Genomic DNA, 20,556 nt, shown 5'->3' on the forward strand with positions numbered 1-20,556 from the left:
AAACTTCCTAAGCCTTTCTCCTCTTTATTTTAGCAATGTATTGTGGAAAATGTGCGATTTTATCTTGACATGAAAATATTTCAATGCGTGGTGATTTTGCCTGATGGGTTTTAGTATTTTCTGCATAACTGTTACAGGAACTCTTATATGATTCTCTTCCATTCTGTTGTAAAGGCCAGAAAAAAGCAGCAAACGGAGAGGGAAAGAGCTTATCGCCAGAGTCATAATGTCTGAAGGCTTTCAGAGTAGGTTGGTTTTTCCCTCCTTCTGTTTGTCTCCATTTTCTTCTTACAGCTCATAAAATGTAGGAGTTTGCTGTTGTGAACAGTTGTTGTTTGTAGGATATTTTTCCTCCAGATTAAAGTCCTATCTCTCCTTAGTCTGTTCCTCTATGCAGTATTTGACTTGCTCAGTTCCTGCCTGATTGCTGGATGGAAAAGAACAAGTATTGAAAATAAATATAATGGTGAAGTAAGATAAATGAGTGGTTCATTTTTAAGAAACTTTAAGGATTGTGCTCAAACAGTAATAAAAAGATTAACTTTGCATCTTTCATTGCACACATCTTTAATATTAGAAAGATGATACTAATTTCTATATATTTTCTCCTTTTGTATACAAAATGAAAACACTGAGTATGTGGGCTCAAAAACAAGAGGGCACTGGGATAGGTGAGCAGGGGTAACCTAGAGAAAGATCTGTTCACGTGGATTTCCATCTAAGAAAAGACAACATCTGAATTGAGGGATTTTGTTTAATCCCTATTTATAAAAATAATTTCCATTACATGAAGGAGAAACCTCCTCCCCAAAACCCTAATCCTAAAAGGGCAGGACTATGGAAGTCATTGCCCTCAAGTAATCAACTGGGCATTTCCTTATTTGCATTTTCTTAAAAATGGTGAATCTTAAACATTGTTTATAGGAATAGGAATAGTAAATTTGTCCAGATACTTACCATCAATGAGCTCTTCTTTTAGCTTTGTTAACTCCTTTCTCATTTCATCTAAAATGTCCTAAAATATTAGAGAAAAATATCAGAAATACAGAAAAAAAATACTGCTAAAAAGATTCTTACTCATATAAAATTTTAAGAATGTCATGAAGTACGATGTGTAGTTTTTTTTTTTGTTTGTTTCCAGAGCCACAATTCTATTTCTTGGAAGACTAGCCTTGGTAAATTTTGTTTTAATATTCTTCCCTTCCCAATCCTGGCTTATTCTAGCCTAGCAATATGTGAAATAGAATGCTTCCTAAAATTAAGATAATTACTCTGTCATCCAGTGAAAGGTATGATTCAGATAGTTTCTAGAAATGATAACAGCTGTGCTTTCAATCTAGTCCTCTGGGAACAATCTCAGAGGTGATGCAAAGGAATTTTAGAGGATGAAGATATCACAATAAACTGGACAATCGGCTCTTGGCAAATCTGTTCTTTTGTTTGAAGTATGGAGATTTATCAGGAATCACCATAGCTGCCAAACCATATTTCAAGGAGTCTAGGATTTCCCTGAAGGGACCTCAGAGATTGCCCTAATGGGTAGGCAGAAAGGTGGATGAGGCCCTGGTTGACCCATGCTGTCCCATACGGCAGGCACCAGCCATATGCAGCTGCTGAAATGAAGCTAATCTGAAATGAGATGTGCTGTAAGTGTAAAACACACACCAGATTTCTCAGATTTAATATGATGAAAATAATGTAAAATAACTCGTTAGTAATTTATAAAAATTGACTACATATTAAAACATACTTTAAATACATTATTAAGTTTTTAAATTAATGTTGCCCTTTTGTTTTGTATTTTTAAAATGCGGCTACTAGAAAAAATTTAAAATATATACATAGCCCACATTATACTTCTATTAACTGTGGTGCTCTAGACCCTCCTTCAAGAACTACTGCAGATTTGGCCAGGTGCAGTGGCTCACGCCTGTAAACCCAGCACTTTGGGAGGCCGAGGCAGACGGATCACTTAAGGCTGGGAAATTTGAGACCAGCCGGGCCAACATGGTGAAACCCCGTCTCTACAAAAACTACAAAAGTTAGCCGGGTGTGGTGGTGCACACCTGTAATCCCAGCTACTTGGGAGGCTGAGGCAGGAGAATCGCTTGAACCCGGGAGGCAGAGGCTGCAGTGAGCCAAGATCGCACCACTGCACTCCAGCCTGGGCGGTAGAGTGAGACTCTGTCTCAAAAACAAAAAACAAAAAAACCCCCCTGCAGATTCAAGATTAGAGGTCCTGTGACAAAGTGACACAATTTCAATGGGTGAAAAGTAACAGCTGTCCTTTGGAAGGATTAGTTTTGAACTGTGTGACTTTAACACTGAATACCCCAGGAAAAATTAAATTGCTCTGTTAAAGTTTACCTTTTGAAAAGCTTCTCATGTTTAAAATAAAACTATCAACTAAAGTCTTCATTTTAACAATGGAAAAGACTGAGACACCGAAGTTATTAAATAAACTCACAGATATCCTGATCCAAATTACTCTTTACATCTCATCCCCCAAATCAAATCTATTCCTCTGTTATCCTCCAATTCTTCAGATAACCAAGAATTGACCATGTTTTGAAGTGTGTGGAAGTGCTCTATTTTAAAACATTTTTCAAGAAAGCCACATTCAATACAGAGCAAAACAAGGGCTTGATTTTCAATGACCACATGCTCCCCTTTAAGATCATATAACTGAATTTAACTTTTCAAATAGCTTTGCAGTATGAAAATTCAGTTTATCTAAAAAATGTATTTCATCTCTTCTGTGAATAAGGTATTTTAAATCACAATCCTATCACTTACTACTTCTTCCTGAGCACACAGGTATTAAATATAATGCATATGTACCCAAATGTGTACAGTATCTTTTTTTATACAAAATTGAGATAACTGTACACATCTGTTTTGTTACCTAACACAGGCAAGTATTCACAATTTACTATTAAGCATACTAAATTCTGATCCCTTGAAGCCTACAGAGCCTCTACTCCACCCACTATACATTTGGATACTTCCACAATATTTTCTTTGAATAAATTTCTGGAATTCGTATCACTGAGTTCAAGATAAGATAATTTTTCAGGCTTTTGATTTTGTTTTTCCAAACTGCTTTCTAGAAAGCTGACGTATAGAAGAGTGCCTATTTCCTCGCACTCTTGCCAAAATCAGATTTGTTGCATTCGATTTTGCCAATACAGTAACTGAAAAGTAAAAGCCCCATTGTTTTCTTTACAACTGCATACCATGCACTTACATTTAAACCTTATGCTGTTATCACTGAATCACAGCCCCATCCTCCACTACCTCTGGAACTTCATGCAAACTCAATGAACTGGAAGTGTAGATTTGAAAAAATACAGTACTACTAATGCCACTGTTTAATTTGTATAACAATAGCTCTATGGTCTTTCTAAGTATATTCAGGATCCATGTCAAAGATATGCATATGAGATATTTTTTAAAAAGAAATAAGTACAAATAAAGCTGCCACTGAGCGCCCACCTGCTTCAGTCTGTCATAGTCAAGTCCTTCCGTCTGGACTCCATTGGCACTGGGCTGTGATAAGGGTGTGGATTTTGGTCTGCATAAATGAAATTTCCAGGACAGGTAAACAACATTCTTAACACTTAATAAGTTCATAAATAATTACAAATTTGCCAACCCAACACCAGATTTAAATACATTTCTTTAAAATAGCCATTTTGTTAAAAATTATCAAAATTGTAGGGCTGAATAGGACATAAAACAAAATTTTTTCACTTTTCTCAGTATTTCTTATTTATAAAGGGACTAGAAAAAGGTGACAAGATGGTAAGACTTCTTCAGAAAAGAGTAGAAGACAGTATTCTTTGGGCGTGAGGTAACCAGATAACGTGGCATGTTGACCAAGACAGTGAAGAAGAGGCCAGCTGGAACATCTGAGGCTCAAATAACACAATCTTGTTTTGTCTTTCTTTTGAACTTTTACATTATCTACTTAAATACCTGGGCAAACCAGTGAAAGGAGAAACATAAAGACTTGAATGTTTTACACTAACATAAATCAGCTTACAAAGTTGATGCCTTGGATTGTAGGAAGAAAACATTCTTAGTGAGCATGATGTGCTTTATACATATTATTCCATTTCAAGCATCAAAATAAAAAATGTTTTAAAAATGTTTATTAGATTAGACTATGTGACTATTTCCTTGTGAAAATTTTATGGAGACGTCATTTGAATGTTGTGTTTCAGGCTAACTACTTCCACACATTTATTTTATTAAATAAAAAGGAAATGCCAAACAGAAGCAGATTGTCAATTATTATTGCACTTTCAAAAGTTTAGTTTCTATTATAATTCTTAATAAGTCAATGATTAGGTATATTTTAAACAAGTTTCAGCACCAAATAAACCAGTCATGGTGCCCTCTCCAATTGTGGCAATAAAAGAATCCTCAGTGGAAAACCTAGAGTTTTAATTGGGCACGCCTCTGGGTTCTGGTTTAGTCTAGTACGAGCCACGAATAAATGCAACTTAAAACCATCAGGCAAATCATATATTCCCAATTTTGCAGAGTACCAACGTTAGCAATCTGAAGCAAGACCCAAAAGGCATAATAAATTTTTCCAAGTTATAATTTTATAATTCTTGTAAGACATAAAATACTTTAAACCCATAGGCATGGTTCCTGAAGATTAAACACTGAGTTAATCTTTTTATTGTTGTTGTTGCTGCTGTTTATGAGATGCAGTCTTGCTCTGTCGCCCAGACTGGAGTGCAGTGGTGCGATTTCGGCTCACTGCAGCCTCTGCCTCCTGGGTTCAAGCGATTCTCCTGCCTCAGCCTCCGGAGTAGCTGGGATTACAGGTGCGCCACAAGGACTGGCTAATTTTTTTTGTATTTTGAGTAGAGACGGGGTTTCACCATGTTGGCCAGGCTGGTCTTGAACTCCTGACTTCATAATTTGTCTACTTCAGCCTCCCAAATTGCTGGGTGTAGGTGTGAGCCACCACGCCCGGCCTGTTAATCTGCTTTACTATCAAAATGTATTACTGCTTAAAAGACTGTTAGGAAGCAAGTTGTCCAATGTTATCTTATTAGGTATCTGCTTATATGAATGGGGGGAAATAATAACTTTCAGAAAATTTCATTCAATAAGCACTGAGCTAGGCACTGTAGGGAGTAAGATTTATATGAAATATTTCCTTTCCTCTTGTGAGGCTACACCTTCTTACTTTGCTAGGGAAGACTACTAAATTCCAAGGTCACTTAAGATTTACTGAGATCCATAAAATGCAAGTCATGGTGCCCTATGCAGAGTCACGTCTGGCAAATAGTCTTACAGTTTAGGACATCATCATTTCATATACTCACTCATGCTACCTATTCCTGTTCTCTAGAATTAAACTATAATGCATACTCTGCTTTTCTTTTACATTTCTCATTTAAGTGGTCCATTTAGCTAGTTATTTTCTCAAGTTATATAATGAATACCTCTGAAATTCACATGAACAACTACAGTCTGCTATTTAATTGGGCAAGTATGTTACGAATATATCCATATTTACTAGGCAATGCAAAAAATTATTGTCATGTAATAAAAACAATTGTGGAAACATGCAAATTTTTAAAAATTTAATTCATGCTAACATGCAATCCATCACCACCACCACCATGATAATTAACTAAAGGGGGGAACTTTTCATACTGAAGGAAAGATGTAATCACCACTTTTTTTCTTAACTTTTACCAAAAAAGTTTATCAGTAACATTATCCCAGGGGGTACTATGTGTGAAAGCGGCAAGATAACTGAGCAGATTTACTACATTAAAATATATATATATATTTTTGAACACAGGGTCTCATTCTGTCATGCAGGCTGCAGTGCAGTGGCATGATCTTAGCTCACTGCAGCCTTGACCTCCTGGGCTCAAGCCTTCTTCCCACCTCAGCCTCCCACAGGCACATGCAACCATGCCCAGCTAATTTTTGTATGTTTTATAGAGACAGGGTTTAACCACATTGCCTAGGCTAGTCTCAAGCTCCTGGACTCAAGTGATCCTCCTGCCTAGGCCTTCCAAAGAGCTGGGATTATAGGCATGAGCCATGGCACCCAGCCTTAAAAATTTCATTGTTAAATGCTATTTTTCTATGTACTAGCAAATTTTCTAAAGAAATATTTTGGCCAAAACAAACCACCTCAAAAAAAAAAAAAAAAAAGGCAGAAAAAACTATTTCACTAGTGGAATATAAACATTTTGTGAAGATTTAACTGGCTGACAAAATTAACTTGTTAAGTAGTTCGATCATTAATAGCATAAAAATAATTTTAGCTAGTAAGAATTTGGCCAGAGTCTGCTTACTGAACTCCCAACTCACTGTGATACACATCCACTATGAATAGCATTTAATTCATATTCCCAGTGGACCTGATGTATATTTAAAAAAAAAAAAAAGATTTGTAAGATTTGTAAAATAACATAAATATATTTCAGTTATTTCTAACCTATGGGTTTTCATCATAATCACAAAATGAGGATTTCTCAGGTTTTTATTTTACTTTTTTTTTTAGAGAGGGTCTCATTTTGTCACCCAGGCTAGGGTGCAGTGGTGTGATCACGCCTCACTGCAGCCTCTTAATTCCTATGCACAAGATATCTTCCTGTCTTAGCCTCCTGAGTAGCTGGGACTATAGGCACAAGCCACCAGGCCCAGCTATATTTTTTATTTTTTGTAAAGATGGGGTCTCGCTATGTTTCCCAGGCTGGTCTTGAACTCCTGGCCCCAAATGATCATCCAGCCTTGGCCTCCCAAGGTGCCAAAACTATGGGTGTGAACCACCGTGCTGGGCCAGTTTTTATTATTTTATGATGAGAGTGTTGCCTTTAAATATCTGCCTATAAAATGACTGTACTACTATATTTAAGTCCCTATTCTGCCACATTAATTGTGTAAGTAACTGAAAAGCATTTGAGAATTTTTTTTAGCTGTCAATTTTTTTAATTAAGAAAAAACTAGTTCATATCTTAAGTGTTCTTAATTAAAAAATGGTATAATAGGGCTCACCTAGAAAACAATCTACTCAGGGTGTTAGATGTTAAATTGTCCAAGATAACTTACTACAAAGTACCTAGGAAACAGATTTTCCTCAAAGAATCCACAACCGTGGCTTTAATATTAGCCCATGTTCCAGTAACAGATGGAAAAGGATCTTCTAACTACTTTTTTGAAACCTTGTCTTACAGTCATAAGGCAAACAGCCTTTAAAAGAAAATGCTTAGGCCACAAATGGCCTAGATAATATATGTGGCCTTAGATTCCCAGTCTAGTATTTCGAGTATGTTTACCATTTGTATTTATCCTAATCCAACTGTGAAGTGATGGCAGAATTTTTAAAAGGTATTCAAAATAAAGAAAAAAAAAATCTCCCTTGTGGTGATTACCAATCCAGGTAGAAAAAGCTCAGCCCTATCCTGAACATGTTATTTAAAAGTCTCAAATCACAACGTCACAGCAGGATGATACCTGTGTAATGAATCATAGGACCTGTTGTCAAAAACAATCTGATTTTTCCTTGGAGAATCCCGTCTATGAAGGGGAAAACCATTGAAAGGGATACACAATAGAACTTTAAAAAATAATTCTCATTATGTTACTGTTTTATAGGTTGTTAATAGCAAACCAAACAATAATTGAGTCTATTAACCTTAAAATAACCAATTTTTCCCCAATAAAAAAGATATTTTAAGACTACTTTTAGTTATGTGAAGATACCAGTTACAGAAAATTTTAAAAATCATTACACAATGGCTACTTTTTATAGGTTGTTAGGCACAGTAAGTATATAAAAGTATAAAAAATTAACTCTTCTCAGGAGGCATGTAAAGGACTAGTTTTCCCATGTTGAATACAAGATCTGTAAGGTCTTAATAATCACAGATGAATGCACCAACCTTCCAAATGTTATAATCCAGTCATAGTTTGAAGCATTTTTAACCAAACATTCTTGCTTTTACTCTTAACAAACACAGCAATATGCAATATCTCATGTATATTATGGGATATTAATCCATCTTACCACTAACATAATTTTGACAAAGCTATTCCAAAGATAAATGGGCACCTTCACTACAATGCAAGATGAGACATACTTAAAGAAGCTAATACACCTGCTTTCCGAAGGAACAGGGAAATAACTTAGGAAGAAAAGCAATATAGTTCTTACTCTTTTAAACGTATTTTTAAAATCCTTTATAGTTTAAAACAGCTTTTGTGAAATTTTAAAACCTACGTGCCAGTAGTTGGATCAAATCTATCAAAAGATATATGAGTGGTCAGGAAATAATCAGGGTTTCAGAATTTCTATTTTGGGAAATGGGAGGAAAACCACCTAACAGAATTGGAACATGATTATGGTACACTATTAGATATTAAGAATCAAGATTCAACTCATTTATATAAAATTATTTTCAAAATGGTGACCTTTAGAGCACTTACTAAATTTCCAAGTCTGGAAAAAAAAAGAAATCTTTTTTTTCCCTACTCTGGAATTAGGAAAAATAAAAAAATCTTTCAAAGAACAACTTTTCCTTTACTAAATGGACCAAATACATCAAAGAATGTATTCCATTTGGAGAACCTCATCCATGTCCATTCTAAGACATGACTTCTGCCATCAACATAGGCTTAGCTTTAGTTCACTATGGAATGCAGATCAACGAAGCAGGATGAAGAGAAAGAACAAATGACACATGACAGGTCTGCAGACTGGAGTGCAATAGCGCGATATCAGCTCACTGCAACCTCTGTCTCCCAGGTTCAAGTGATTCTCGTGTCTCAGCCTCCCAAGTAGCTGGGATTGCAGGTGTGTGCTGCCATGCTCAGTTAATTTTTGTATTTTTAGTAGAGACGGGGTTTCATCATGTTAGCCAAGCTGGTCTCGAATTCGTGACCTCAAGTGATCCACCCACCTCAGCCTCCCAAAGTGCTGGGATTACAGGCATGAGCCACCACACCTGGTCAGCCCCTTGTTATGGGCTTGATAAATCAGCACTTCATAATGTGGTACTTAAGAAAATCCAACCGGTAGAGATACGTTAGAAGGCCATCTCAGTTAGGAGTCTGAGAAACATAAATGTGCAATTTTTCTACTCTACTGAAAACACATGTACACCAAAAGCAATTCCCCTCTTTTTTCTAAAGTAAAATATGATCATCTTTCAATCACTTAGAAACTAAAAGCTTTTATACATTCCAAAAGGTCTAGTTTCTTTGTGGAGCTTAAACAACTGCGTCATTACCAAATCTTTCCTACTAGCAGAAAGCACCACATAGAAAGCCAAATCCAAATTCAGACTCAGACTAACACAGAACACGTCTGTGATAACATAAAGTCTATCCTTGTACTTCTCTTTATTAGGTTTCTATAATTAGAGTCAAGTTGCTTTTTACAAGACAAAAATAAGGCAAATAGCTCAGAAAGAAAAGACAAAATACCTTTTAGTTTCTAAATACATACTTTTTGTGTGTGTGTGTGGGAAAAATACAAGTCCTTTAAACTTTATACAAGTCTCATAAACCAAGAAAAGGTTTCATCTGTGTTCAGGAGCTGTGATACAAATTTAGTCATGAAAATAAAGTATGCCTAGCTAAAGGAAGAACAAATTTGCCTAAACATGCCCACACGTACTTGTAGAAACAAGTATTAGCTAGCCTTGTTTCTGGATACTATCTTTTCTAACTTGATTACACGTACACGTTTCAAATGAGATAGGGAAATACATGTTTCTACTTTATAAATTCAAAAATGTAGGTTTCATTTTGCTCTTTTCTCTCCAGATGATTTTCAGGTTTAAAAAAGGCTCCACAAGTTATATGTTTATACACACACACACACACACACACACACACACACACATACACACTATGTCATTGGGACTACTGGGGAAATGTGACTATATACTATATTAGATAATATTATTGTTCAATGTTAAATTTCTTGAGAGTAATAATGGTATTCTGGTTACAAAGCAGATGTCTTGGTTCTTCCAAAAAACACTAAAGTATTTAGGGTGAAACACTTCTTATTTGTGAACTGCTTTGAAACTAATCAGAGGGGAAAAAAGTGTGGATATGTAGATAGTTAAGACAAGTGGGGCAAAATGTTGACAACTGTTAAACCTAGGAAATGGGTATACACATATTCACTGTACCATCCTTTTAATTTTTCTGTAGTTTTGAATTTTTCAAAATACAAATTGGGAAAGACAAAGCTATCTTAAAATCTCAGATCATCTGGTTAATTAATGTAGGGTATAATTTATCAATCACTAGTAATGTAGATGAGTAATATATAATGAGGCTTCGTGGTTGTCCAATACTAGGAGGATCATGAGAGTTTTATGGACTCCTTGTATGATTTCTTACCATTCAATTTTTTTTCTATACTAAGAATGCACTGATTTCTTTTTTTATACAAATAAAATATAAAACTTAAGAGAAAAAAGTTGATACCTGGAGATAACAGGTGACTTGCTGCCATTCATTGTATTTGTTCTTTCCCAAGGTTTTCTTGTTGGTTCTTTAAAAACAAAGAACAAAAGTTATTAAATATACACTTCCAGAGTTATTATAAAACAAAAAACAAAATACTAAATCTCATTATACCTGTTTACATAGCAGTAATATAAATAAAAATTTAAAATCTAAACTTTAGTTGAAATCTGTAAGGATTCTAATTTGCACAATGCCAGACCTCAAAATGAGAAGAAATTATAAACCAGTACGGGAAGTTTCCAAGGAAAAACTTACATTGTTAAGTCTAAAATATTATAATTCTATAAACTGGATGGTAAGGAGTTTCTCTAATAAAGAAAGGATAGTAAGAATAAAGTAGGATAATTTTAAAATTAGGATAGTTCAATTAATTAAAATGGAGTATTACTGACACTGTTTTAAATTACTTTTAGCGCCAACGATAAAAACAATAAGTATAACTTATAATATGTTCATGTATTTCAACATTTAATCTAAATCCAAATAGTCCCTCTTGGGGAAAAAAACAGGAGCAACTCAAAATAAATTTCAGAATCCTGAAATTCTACTGTACTTCCTTGATTCTTAAACAATGAATTATTGGGACTTTGCCGATAATTCCAGTTAAACATAAACAAGTTCGCTCTAAGCTCTTATTACAAAAGACACTATGTAGTCAGTGACTCACTAGCTGGCTATCTATTGTGCTTGAATTGTTTTTCTAATCTGGGCTGACTCACTGATGCTGTCACTGGCCTCACTACATGACTGGGTAAAATCAGAAGTAGAATCTTGTCATGGAGGAAAGAATTTGGGCCACATGACAATGAAGTCTATTCATGAGCTGTGATCTCACTGTGTAGTTTTAACTAAAACTGCTCTGAGTTCCAATTCAGCTCCTCAACTGGCTTCTGCACATTCTCAGGTAGCTTATGGTTTCTTCAAAGTACACTTACGCAAAAATAAACTCACACTCTTCCATGAAGCCCTGCTCTTGGTTCTGGATTTCTGTTGCATGCAGGCATTAGGTGTGAAACCTTAAAGTCATTATTGATCTTGCTTTACTCCTCATCAACCAAATTCCTTCTTTTTTATATTCCTTCTTTTGTATTCTAACAGCTAACACAGTCTCTCAATGACTGCCACAGTGGTGGCAAGTTCCACACATGACCAGGAAGATCAAATTGGATGGGGTTTGGGACGGGCAGAATCAGAAACATATCCAACTGACACCAGTCCAAGCAGGTGAAAAGAGGGAAGTCCTGAATGAAACTGAGGGACACCTGGACAGGGAGGGGAACGGTCATCGGACACTGTCACTAAAGAGATGGCAGGTGGAAGGATGAGGGAGTAATTCTAAAGTGGATAAGATGCAGCAAGTGCTACCTTTTAACAGCTGGCTGAGGTCCTTTCCCAGTCAGCCAAACCAGAACCATCTTTTAGTCTTAAAGGTCATCTGGTTGTGAGAAAGAGCTGTTCAGCTGGCTCTGCGGAAGCTGAGAAGCAAGGGCCTCTTCTCTCTAAGGAGCTCGGCTGTGTTTCAGGAGGGGCAAGGGCTGGGTTCCCTTTAGAGGATCTTTACTGGCATGCGTATAGAGCTTCCTAATTGGTCTGCCTATCTCAATCCTCCCTAGTTTTAATGGGAAAACCGCAAGTGCCATTTTAATGTGCCTCAAACAGTTTCAGTGGATTAAATGTCCACTGAACTCAGTACTGGCAGGATAAAGTCTAAACTCTTGATAATTTTATAAAAGGCTCTCAACATTTTTGTTTCTAACTCATATTTCCAAACTTTCCCCCACAACACTCTTCACAAAGAATTCCCCGTTCTAGTCTATTTCCTATTTCCTAATCTCTTCTTGCTCATCTCCAACTCCATACCTTTGCTCAAGCGATACTTACATTCTGAAATATCACACCTTCCCTCACTTTCAGCCAAACTAAATACTCTTCAAGGCACACTAAGATGTCACTTTTCTCTACAAAGATGACTCAGGTGACTCGTATGTGTCATCTCCTCCCTCTTTGACACACATTACTCAGTATTCAACATGTGGTTGTTAAAGGTTAACTTTACACCTGTGTGTCTCATCTTCCCAGCTGGACCAAGAGTTTATTCTTGCTTAGGACCTGCACCTTTCACTTCAGGTGCCTGACACAATGTCAATTTAAAAACGGAATGAAACAAGTGACAAAAGAGGCCCTGCCCTTTTTGCTTATATATATGACACACACACACAAAATCTGCACATTAGTTTTTCATATTTTATATAAGGGGTTATACATTATAAGGAATTTTTAACTTGGAGTCCACGGATAACCTTCAAGAAATTCATGAACATTCTGAAATTATGAACAAATCTGAATAAAAATACAATTTTCCTCCCTGGAAAAAGGATCTATAGCTCTCATCATATTCTAAAGGTTCTGTGACCCCAAAGTATGGTTCAGATTTACAACATCTATGCGGTACTAATGACAGCATATATAATTAATTTTGGCTTACAGAAAGAAGGATAAAGCTAAAATAAGTGGGTCACAAAGCAGTGAATTTTTAATTAAAGTAACATAAATTGAATCCTATTCAGAGGGAAAACAAAGCCATGATGTTAATTATGGTACAGCAATCAGTCTACTGAAGAGTCACTATTTAATAACGAGAATGAGGAATGGGGTGGGGGGTGTGTGAAAAGATGGATTACAATCACAAAAAAACAAAAACAGAAGTACTTAAAAAAAAGGGAATTCTAGGTGGCACATTGTGGCTCACGCCTCTAATCCTAGCACTTTGGGAGACTGAAACAGCTGGATCACTTGAGTTCAGGAGTTTGAGACCAGCCTGGGCAACATGGTGAAACCCTATCTCTACCAAAAATGCAAACAATTAGCCAGGAGTGGTACCATGTGCCTGTGGCCTCAGCCACTTGGGGGGCTGGGGAGCTAAGGGGGGAGGATCACTTGAGCCTAGGAGGTGGAGGATGCAGTGAGCCAAGATCACACCACTGCATTCCAGCCTGGGCAACAGAGTGAGACTCCATCTCGAAAAAATAAAACAATGAAAATTAAAAAGGTAACTGTAGATGCAATTGGTTGTCTTTAAATCAAAACTGTAGGAATATAAGCATTTCTCTATACTGGTTTCCTATGGACCACTCTAGATATTAACTCATCAAGTTTATTTATGCTGTTTCATTCCAGAATAGATAAGGAGTTGGATAGTCCAGCCCTTAGTCTTTAATCAAAAATGAAGAAATAACATGTGAATATGTAATGAGTTCGTATTCTCATCTTGGATACAGCACTCATCAAGTACCTCTAGTGAAATATACTTTGTTAATATTCTAGGTGATTTACTGGATGCTCAAGAATTCTCAATGTCAGAAATTTCACTGAATTCAAGAACACTTCCCCAAAATTTTAAGGAGACTTTTTAAGTTTACAAATCAGAAACTTTATTCCCTTAATTATCAATATCACCCAAATGAATGGCTAGGATACCCTTCTCAATTTGAGAATGTTCTGAGGGAAACTGCAGTACTAACTAACATGCTCACTTTATTTTTACCTTTAGGAAAACAATTATGAAAAATACTTCTCGTCATCTAATAGTATATTAATATTTTCCTTGTTTTAGTAAGTAACCTCAAGAAAGCAACAGCAGCTTCCAGGAGGAAAACAGTTAATTAATGCTTTCAGGTGTGAACAAAGAACTCTGGCATTTTGGTGTCTAGTCACTTGGTCCAAACATGGGGAAACGGGGAATTTTTAACTGGGGAGTATTAATACTTGCAGAGAAAGTTTATAAAGGTTAAAATATTTATCTTGAACTTACCAGGTGTACTTGTTGAAGACGCCTTAGAAGTTACAGGCTCTGAATCTTCCTAAATATACAGATACATATTAATATCACATCTACCACTCCCCTGCTGCTATATACATTTAGTGTTTTACACGTGTACTTCTAATATTCTTTCTGCCACTCCCCACTTTCTCTTTCATCGGTCTTCTCTCCCTTTCATTTCAGCTTAGACTTCTTTCTTCTCCTGTTTTCAATCACCTCCCTTTCAACCCTCCCCACAGTTCCTTTCCTCATGTGTTTTCCCTGAGAACTTTCACTAGCCAATGCTACAAAGCCAGACACAAGAGACAGATTTGAGGAATGGTATCAAAGGCAGCCAAATGGAGCAAGGGAAACATATTATTTGTTGCACACCAATATATAGCACAGACAAAGCAGAGTGTGCCCAGCTGAATCAGGGAGGAGGGCATGAAGGATACACTCTTAAGGGGCACAGCCAATAACCATCGAGCTCCTAGGGGAAACATATGAATTTAGGCTAATTCCTTGCTTTTAAATTAAAGCAAGGGAACTGAGATTCTAAGAGATGAAATGTCATTCACTCATTTAAGGAACAGAATTAAACTCCACAGGTTTGAACTTCAATGCTTTTCCCACAACTCCAAATACTCAACTCATTTTACTAAGACTGCCATTAAAAATTTATAAATAACAGTCAAAACAAGCCACTTCACATGCATAAACAGTTAAAAATTAGCAAATATAAGTTCAAACTAATTAAGTTCAAATTAAATAAATGCTGACACTATTTCCTGAATGGGCTATGCTTGAATACCATATTTTAAGATAGATTATCTTTATTAACTTACACCTTTGTCCTCTTTCTGTTCTGTTTCTACTGTTGACCCCTTTTCAGCAATTCTTCTCCTACAAAGAAGGCAAATCCAATTTTTAAAAATATTATCTGATTCAGTATAAAAACCACTTCTCTATGAGGAAAGAAGTGCATCTAGTTAGTTGTATTTGGAATAAAATTAAAATCCTCTCAATTCTGGGCATGTCCATTATAATGAAATTCCTTACCTCCTGGCCAGCAGGGCACTCATTTCTTCCATTAAACCACTACCCCCTAAAGGAAGGGGTCCATTTCCACGGCCTGTATCTGTTTTAGATGAGGCCGAGTTCACACCAATAGCATTCCCTCCACTTGGGAAAGAGGCATCCTCCATCTTAATGAGAATACACAGACATAATCAACTCCTATGTTAGACAACCATATTTTTATTAATATATTACAGCTAAAACAGAAGGAAACATCAGCATTAATTTTAAAAATCTAAATATTATTTTTAAGCTTTAAGAACCAATAGATTCTTAGCATTGATTTTATATCCCAACAAGAGTTTATCAAAACTACTATCAACAAGAATGCAATGAAACAGTATCATGTGTCTCTTCCTGTGTTGCCCTGAAAAGGGCATAACTTTGCTTTGATAATATTCCTGCTAAAACAACCCCTGCATAACTTGAATCTAATCTTGAGGAAAAATCAGATAAGCCAAACTGAAGGATAACAGGCAAAATAACTGCCTACAGTCTTCAAAAATGCTAGTATTGTGAAACATTGAGGAATTATCATAAAGTAGATCAAAGAGACATCAGAACTAAATGCAGTAAATGATCTTGCACTATGAAAAAAACTGTCACTAAAGATGTCATTGGACTACAGACAAAATTTGAATATTAATACATTTGTAGATTACAGTATTCTATCAATGTTAACTTTCCTGATTTTGACAATTATATTACTGGTTATGCAGGTAAATGTCCTTGTTCTTATAAAATTCACACTGAGGTACTTAGGAAAATAGAAGCTTGTGTCTCTGAGTTACTCTCAAATCATTCAAACAAAAGTGCATGTGTAGGCCAGGTGCGATGGCTCACAACTGTAATCCCAGCATTTTGGGAGGCTGAGGTAGGTGGATCACCTGAGGTCAGGATTTCAAGACCAGCCTGGTCAACACCATGAAACCCTATCTCTACTAAAAATACAAAAATTAGCTGGGCATGGTGGTTGGTGCCTGTAATCCCAGCTACTCAGGAGGCTGAGGCAGAATCACTTGAACCTGGGAGGTGGAGACTGCAGTGAGCTGAGATCGCACCACTGCACTCCAGTCTGGATAACATGAGTGAAACTCTGTCTCAAAAGGGAAAAAAAAAAAAAAAAGTGCATGTGTAAAGAAGGAAACATACCCGAAGAAGGAATAAAAAAGCAAATACTGGTAAAATGTTAATGGGTGAATCTAGGTGATGAATTTATAGAAATTATTTATACTATTTTTACAACTTTACTATAAAAATTTTAATTATATCAATTCTTTATTTTTTATTTACTTTATTTTTTGAAACGAAGTCTCACTCTGTCACCCAGGCTGGAGTGCAGTGGCACGATCTCGGTTCACTGCAACCTCTACCTCCCGGGTTCCAGTGATTCTCCTGCCTCAGCCTCCCGAACAGCTGGGATTATAGGCATGTGTCACACACCTGGCTAAGTTTTGTATTTTTAGTGAGATGGGGTTTCACCATGTTGGCCAGCCTGGTCTCTAACTCCTGACCTCAGGTGATCTGCCCACCTCAGCCTCTCAAAGTGCAGGGATTATACAGTTGTAAGCCATCGCGCCCAGTTAAATTATTTCAATTTGTTAAATAAATGAAGTTCATAACAGTTCATAAAATTAGAATACAATAAATTCAACATTTTAGATATTTAGGAAGAATAAGACATATTAAAAAACAAATTTCAGAAAGCTACTTACCCGTGACACTTTCCTAAGTTTTGCTCCGGCAATTGCAGCTGCAAGTCCAGTTAAAGGGCGATTGTCTTCTGACACAGATGCCAAAAAGAATCCAGATGCAGGGAGGGGTGGGGCAGGAGGTGGTGGAGGAGGAGGGGGTACTTGATTAGGGAGAGGAGGGGGAGGAGGGGGCGGTGGAGGCCCAGTGGATGGGAGTGGAGGAGGTGGAGGGGGCCCTGGGGGAGGAGGGAGTGCTACTGAAGCCTGTGCAGGCCCTGGTGGGAGTGGTGGAGGAGGTGGAGGTGCAAGTGGTCCCAAGACAATGCCTGAGAGAAAGAAATGTTAAGTAAGACCATCAACAATAGAGCTGAGTGATATTATTTTATGTGGGAAGGTACGCAGAATGCCATGCTAAATTAAACTGACTCATGTATTTACTTAATGAGTTCAATTTATCATAGTTGTAAAACTCCAGTCAGTTTTGAAAGATACTGAAATGTAAGGTCAAAGTATATATAACTACTTACTTTATGTTAGAGCTTTAGTAATAGAACTATGCAACAGATCATCTAATTAAGATTTTTTGTTCATGGGGATTTGGTAAATAAACAAAATAAATACTTATAAAATTTGGAAGAGAGGTAAGCATCCCTGAAAACACAAACTAGTATATACAATGGCAGTTAGTACTACTTGAAATAAGACCCAAAATAATCCACATTAACCTTAAGTGTTGAGACAGTAAATTCAGTAACAGTGAACACATATATTTAGTTGTTTACAGTCAAAGTGGCTGGATTAAAAACATGAAGGAGGAGTAAGTCCCAGGCTTCAGTATTTTAAAAATTCTTAATATTTAAATTCAATGGATAGCCAAGGTTGAGAATCACTGAAGTAAAGGAATTTACTAGTACAAAGTAAAACCTCAAAATAACGCTCGGAAATAATTAAATACCATAGAATTTGAAGCAGAATTGTTTTATCCCACAAAATGGGGGCCAAGAAAAGAAATATTCAAATGTTATAAAATCACAAAAGGAGGGAACAAAAAGTTATTTAATAACAGAATACTGAAATAGTAGATGCTTCTTTAGTTAAGGTTTAAGAGGGGAGTTTTCAGAATGAATAAAATGCTATTTTGCACACTGGGTGGTAGTTGCTAACTTTTTCAGCTTGAGCCGTTACACAAGCAGAAAACATAAACTGTTGAAAGAAGCATCTAGAAATAGTCTGTCCCTTCTGTAGGGGTGGTTAAGAGTTCTGAGGGTACAGCAGGTCACTTTGTCAGGCTGGCTGTGCCCATTTTGTACAGTATAACTGTCACGGTGAAACCAAACTGAACATCTTAGAATTCTGACTAACCTTGTAAACAAATTTGGTAAGTCAACAATTACCCCTTCAAGCCACTACTTATTGTAATTTTGGACCTTGGAACTCTTTAGGGCATATGCCAAGCCTGCCATCCTCTCTACTCCTCCTGCAAAGTCATAATGCTGCAAGGGTTAGGGTGACACCTATCCTGAAAGTCCAACATGGAGCATGTAATATAGGAAAGGCAAGATAAGGAAACAGGGCCCAAGATCAGAACTGCTCCAAAGGAAACTCTGGGATGATGTACCTAATGACTACAGTTGAGCACTAAATATATCTCTCTAAGTGTCCCAGAAAATAAAGGAAAAAAATTTAGATCATGTATTTATTGTGTGGTATATCAATGTGTCAAGCAAAGTTTTCCCAGTGAAAGAATGTATTGGCTGGGTGCAGTGGCTCACACCCGTAATCCCAGCAACTTTGGGAGGCCAAAGGGGGCATATCACATGAGGTCAGGAGTTCAAGACTAGCCTGGCCAACATGACAAAACCCCGTCTCTACTAAAAATACAAAAATCAGCCGGGCGTGGTGGCATGTGCCTGTAACCCCAGCTACTCAGTTGGCTGAGGCAGGAGAATTGCTGCAACCCGGGAGGCAGAGGTTGCAGTGAGCTGAGATCGTGCCACTGTATTCCAGCCTGGGCAACACAAGACTGTGTCTCAAAAAAAAAAAAAAGAAAAAGAAAAAAAAAAAGAAATGTATTATGAGGGCGCTTAAATACTAGAAAACATCTTTAACTGTGGCACTATAAAAGATATCAAAACCTAGTTCAATATGGAAGTTCATCCAAATGCAATTAATCCAACAGGAAAACCATTTTTCTACTTTAATTTTTTTAATTAAAAAAAAAAACATGGCATTGGCACATAAATGTTCAAGGATCAAAACCATCCTACCCATCCATTCAGGCAATTAAAGTTGCTGCTATGTAACATTTTCAAGTGATTAGCTGTTAGTAGCAATAAAGAAAGCCTTACCCTGTTGGGCTGGAGTCTCGGTCGGCTGAGAGGCTGCCTGCAAGCCTGGCTCAGAAGCAGAAGAGTCTCCCAGCACAGAGTTTAGAGGAGTCTCAACAGAGGCAGGGGCAGCTGCAGAGGGAGAAGGGAGAACACTAGGCTTGGATGAGGGAGTTGAGGCAATAGGGGTGCTTGGAGGAGGAGAAGCTTGAGATCCACAGTGCGAGAGTGATGCGAGGGAAGGCAGTGGAGGCGGCGGCGGAGGAGCTGCTGGCCCTGAGGTAGGCGGTGGAGACACTGGATATGTTACAGATTCAACCAGCCCATTGGGTGCTGTCGGTGATGGAGGCATTTGGGGCACAGGAGAAGAAACACAAACAGGGAGGACAGGCCTTGGACCAGTAGCTTTGCCTGGGGGGCTGCTAATCATTATTGGAGGAGATGGAGGGAGGGGCGAAAAATTGGAAGTAGACCAGGCACAGGGCTTCGTAGCTGGAGGCTGAGAAGAGGGTGTGTTCACAGGAGAAGAAGGTCGAGAGTTTTTGTTCAGAGGACGAGGAACTGTAGCGTAATGGGGAAGAACAGGGTGGAAGGCTGAACCTAAAGATGTTGCAAAACGTGTCGCTGAGTGTCGCAGTGGTGGTGTAGGGGGTGTGGAAGTAGGTGGCAAAGCAGTCACTACAGCATAATCAGGAGTGGCATCTGACACTGGAGCTGAGATGACTTTAGCGTATGATGGAGGAGGTGCTGAAGGAGGCTGGCAACTGGAATACTCAGGAAGTGGAGCATTATACAGGGAGCTGTCTGAAGATGGAGCTGGACAGAAGGTGGAAAGCAGCAGCAAAAGACAGGATAAAAAAGGAGAGAGAAAAAGGGAGCTAGTGAAGCCACAAAACCAGCATTCAGACACAATGTATAAATGTAGACTACAGTTAGTATCAGAGAATTAGGCACAAATGCAAATAACTATTTTCACCCAAGAATATTTTAACTTGTAAATACATTTTGAGATTCAGAAGGGGATGAAATAAGTTTCCTTTTTATCTAATAAGTGGATTAACAAATTTATTGACTCATTTCTTTTACGAGAAAAAGCCAGTATTAGTCTTAACTTTTATTTAGACAA

At 37.3% G+C, this 20,556-nt stretch overlaps 1 protein-coding gene across 1 annotated transcript in view; it reads right to left on the reverse strand.

Annotated features, from left to right (window-relative positions):
* Nucleotides 1-307: 307 nt before the first annotated feature.
* The window catches only part of ENAH (ENAH actin regulator), a 157,057-nt gene continuing 136,808 nt past the window's right edge, over nucleotides 308-20,556 (reverse strand). The window contains exons 6-15 of the mRNA XM_023203648.1: nucleotides 19,452-19,562; nucleotides 17,125-17,429; nucleotides 15,392-15,537; nucleotides 15,178-15,235; nucleotides 14,342-14,390; nucleotides 10,489-10,555; nucleotides 7,501-7,563; nucleotides 3,496-3,574; nucleotides 958-1,015; nucleotides 308-427 (exon numbers count right to left, since the gene is read on the reverse strand). Of these exons, the coding sequence (XP_023059416.1) occupies nucleotides 390-427; nucleotides 958-1,015; nucleotides 3,496-3,574; nucleotides 7,501-7,563; nucleotides 10,489-10,555; nucleotides 14,342-14,390; nucleotides 15,178-15,235; nucleotides 15,392-15,537; nucleotides 17,125-17,429; nucleotides 19,452-19,562 (974 nt within the window). The 3' untranslated portion in view covers nucleotides 308-389. The remainder of the gene's footprint in view (nucleotides 428-957; nucleotides 1,016-3,495; nucleotides 3,575-7,500; nucleotides 7,564-10,488; nucleotides 10,556-14,341; nucleotides 14,391-15,177; nucleotides 15,236-15,391; nucleotides 15,538-17,124; nucleotides 17,430-19,451; nucleotides 19,563-20,556) is intronic.

Source organism: Piliocolobus tephrosceles, chromosome 1 (assembly GCF_002776525.5).
Source record: "Piliocolobus tephrosceles isolate RC106 chromosome 1, ASM277652v3, whole genome shotgun sequence".
Classification (NCBI taxonomy): domain Eukaryota; kingdom Metazoa; phylum Chordata; class Mammalia; order Primates; family Cercopithecidae; genus Piliocolobus; species Piliocolobus tephrosceles.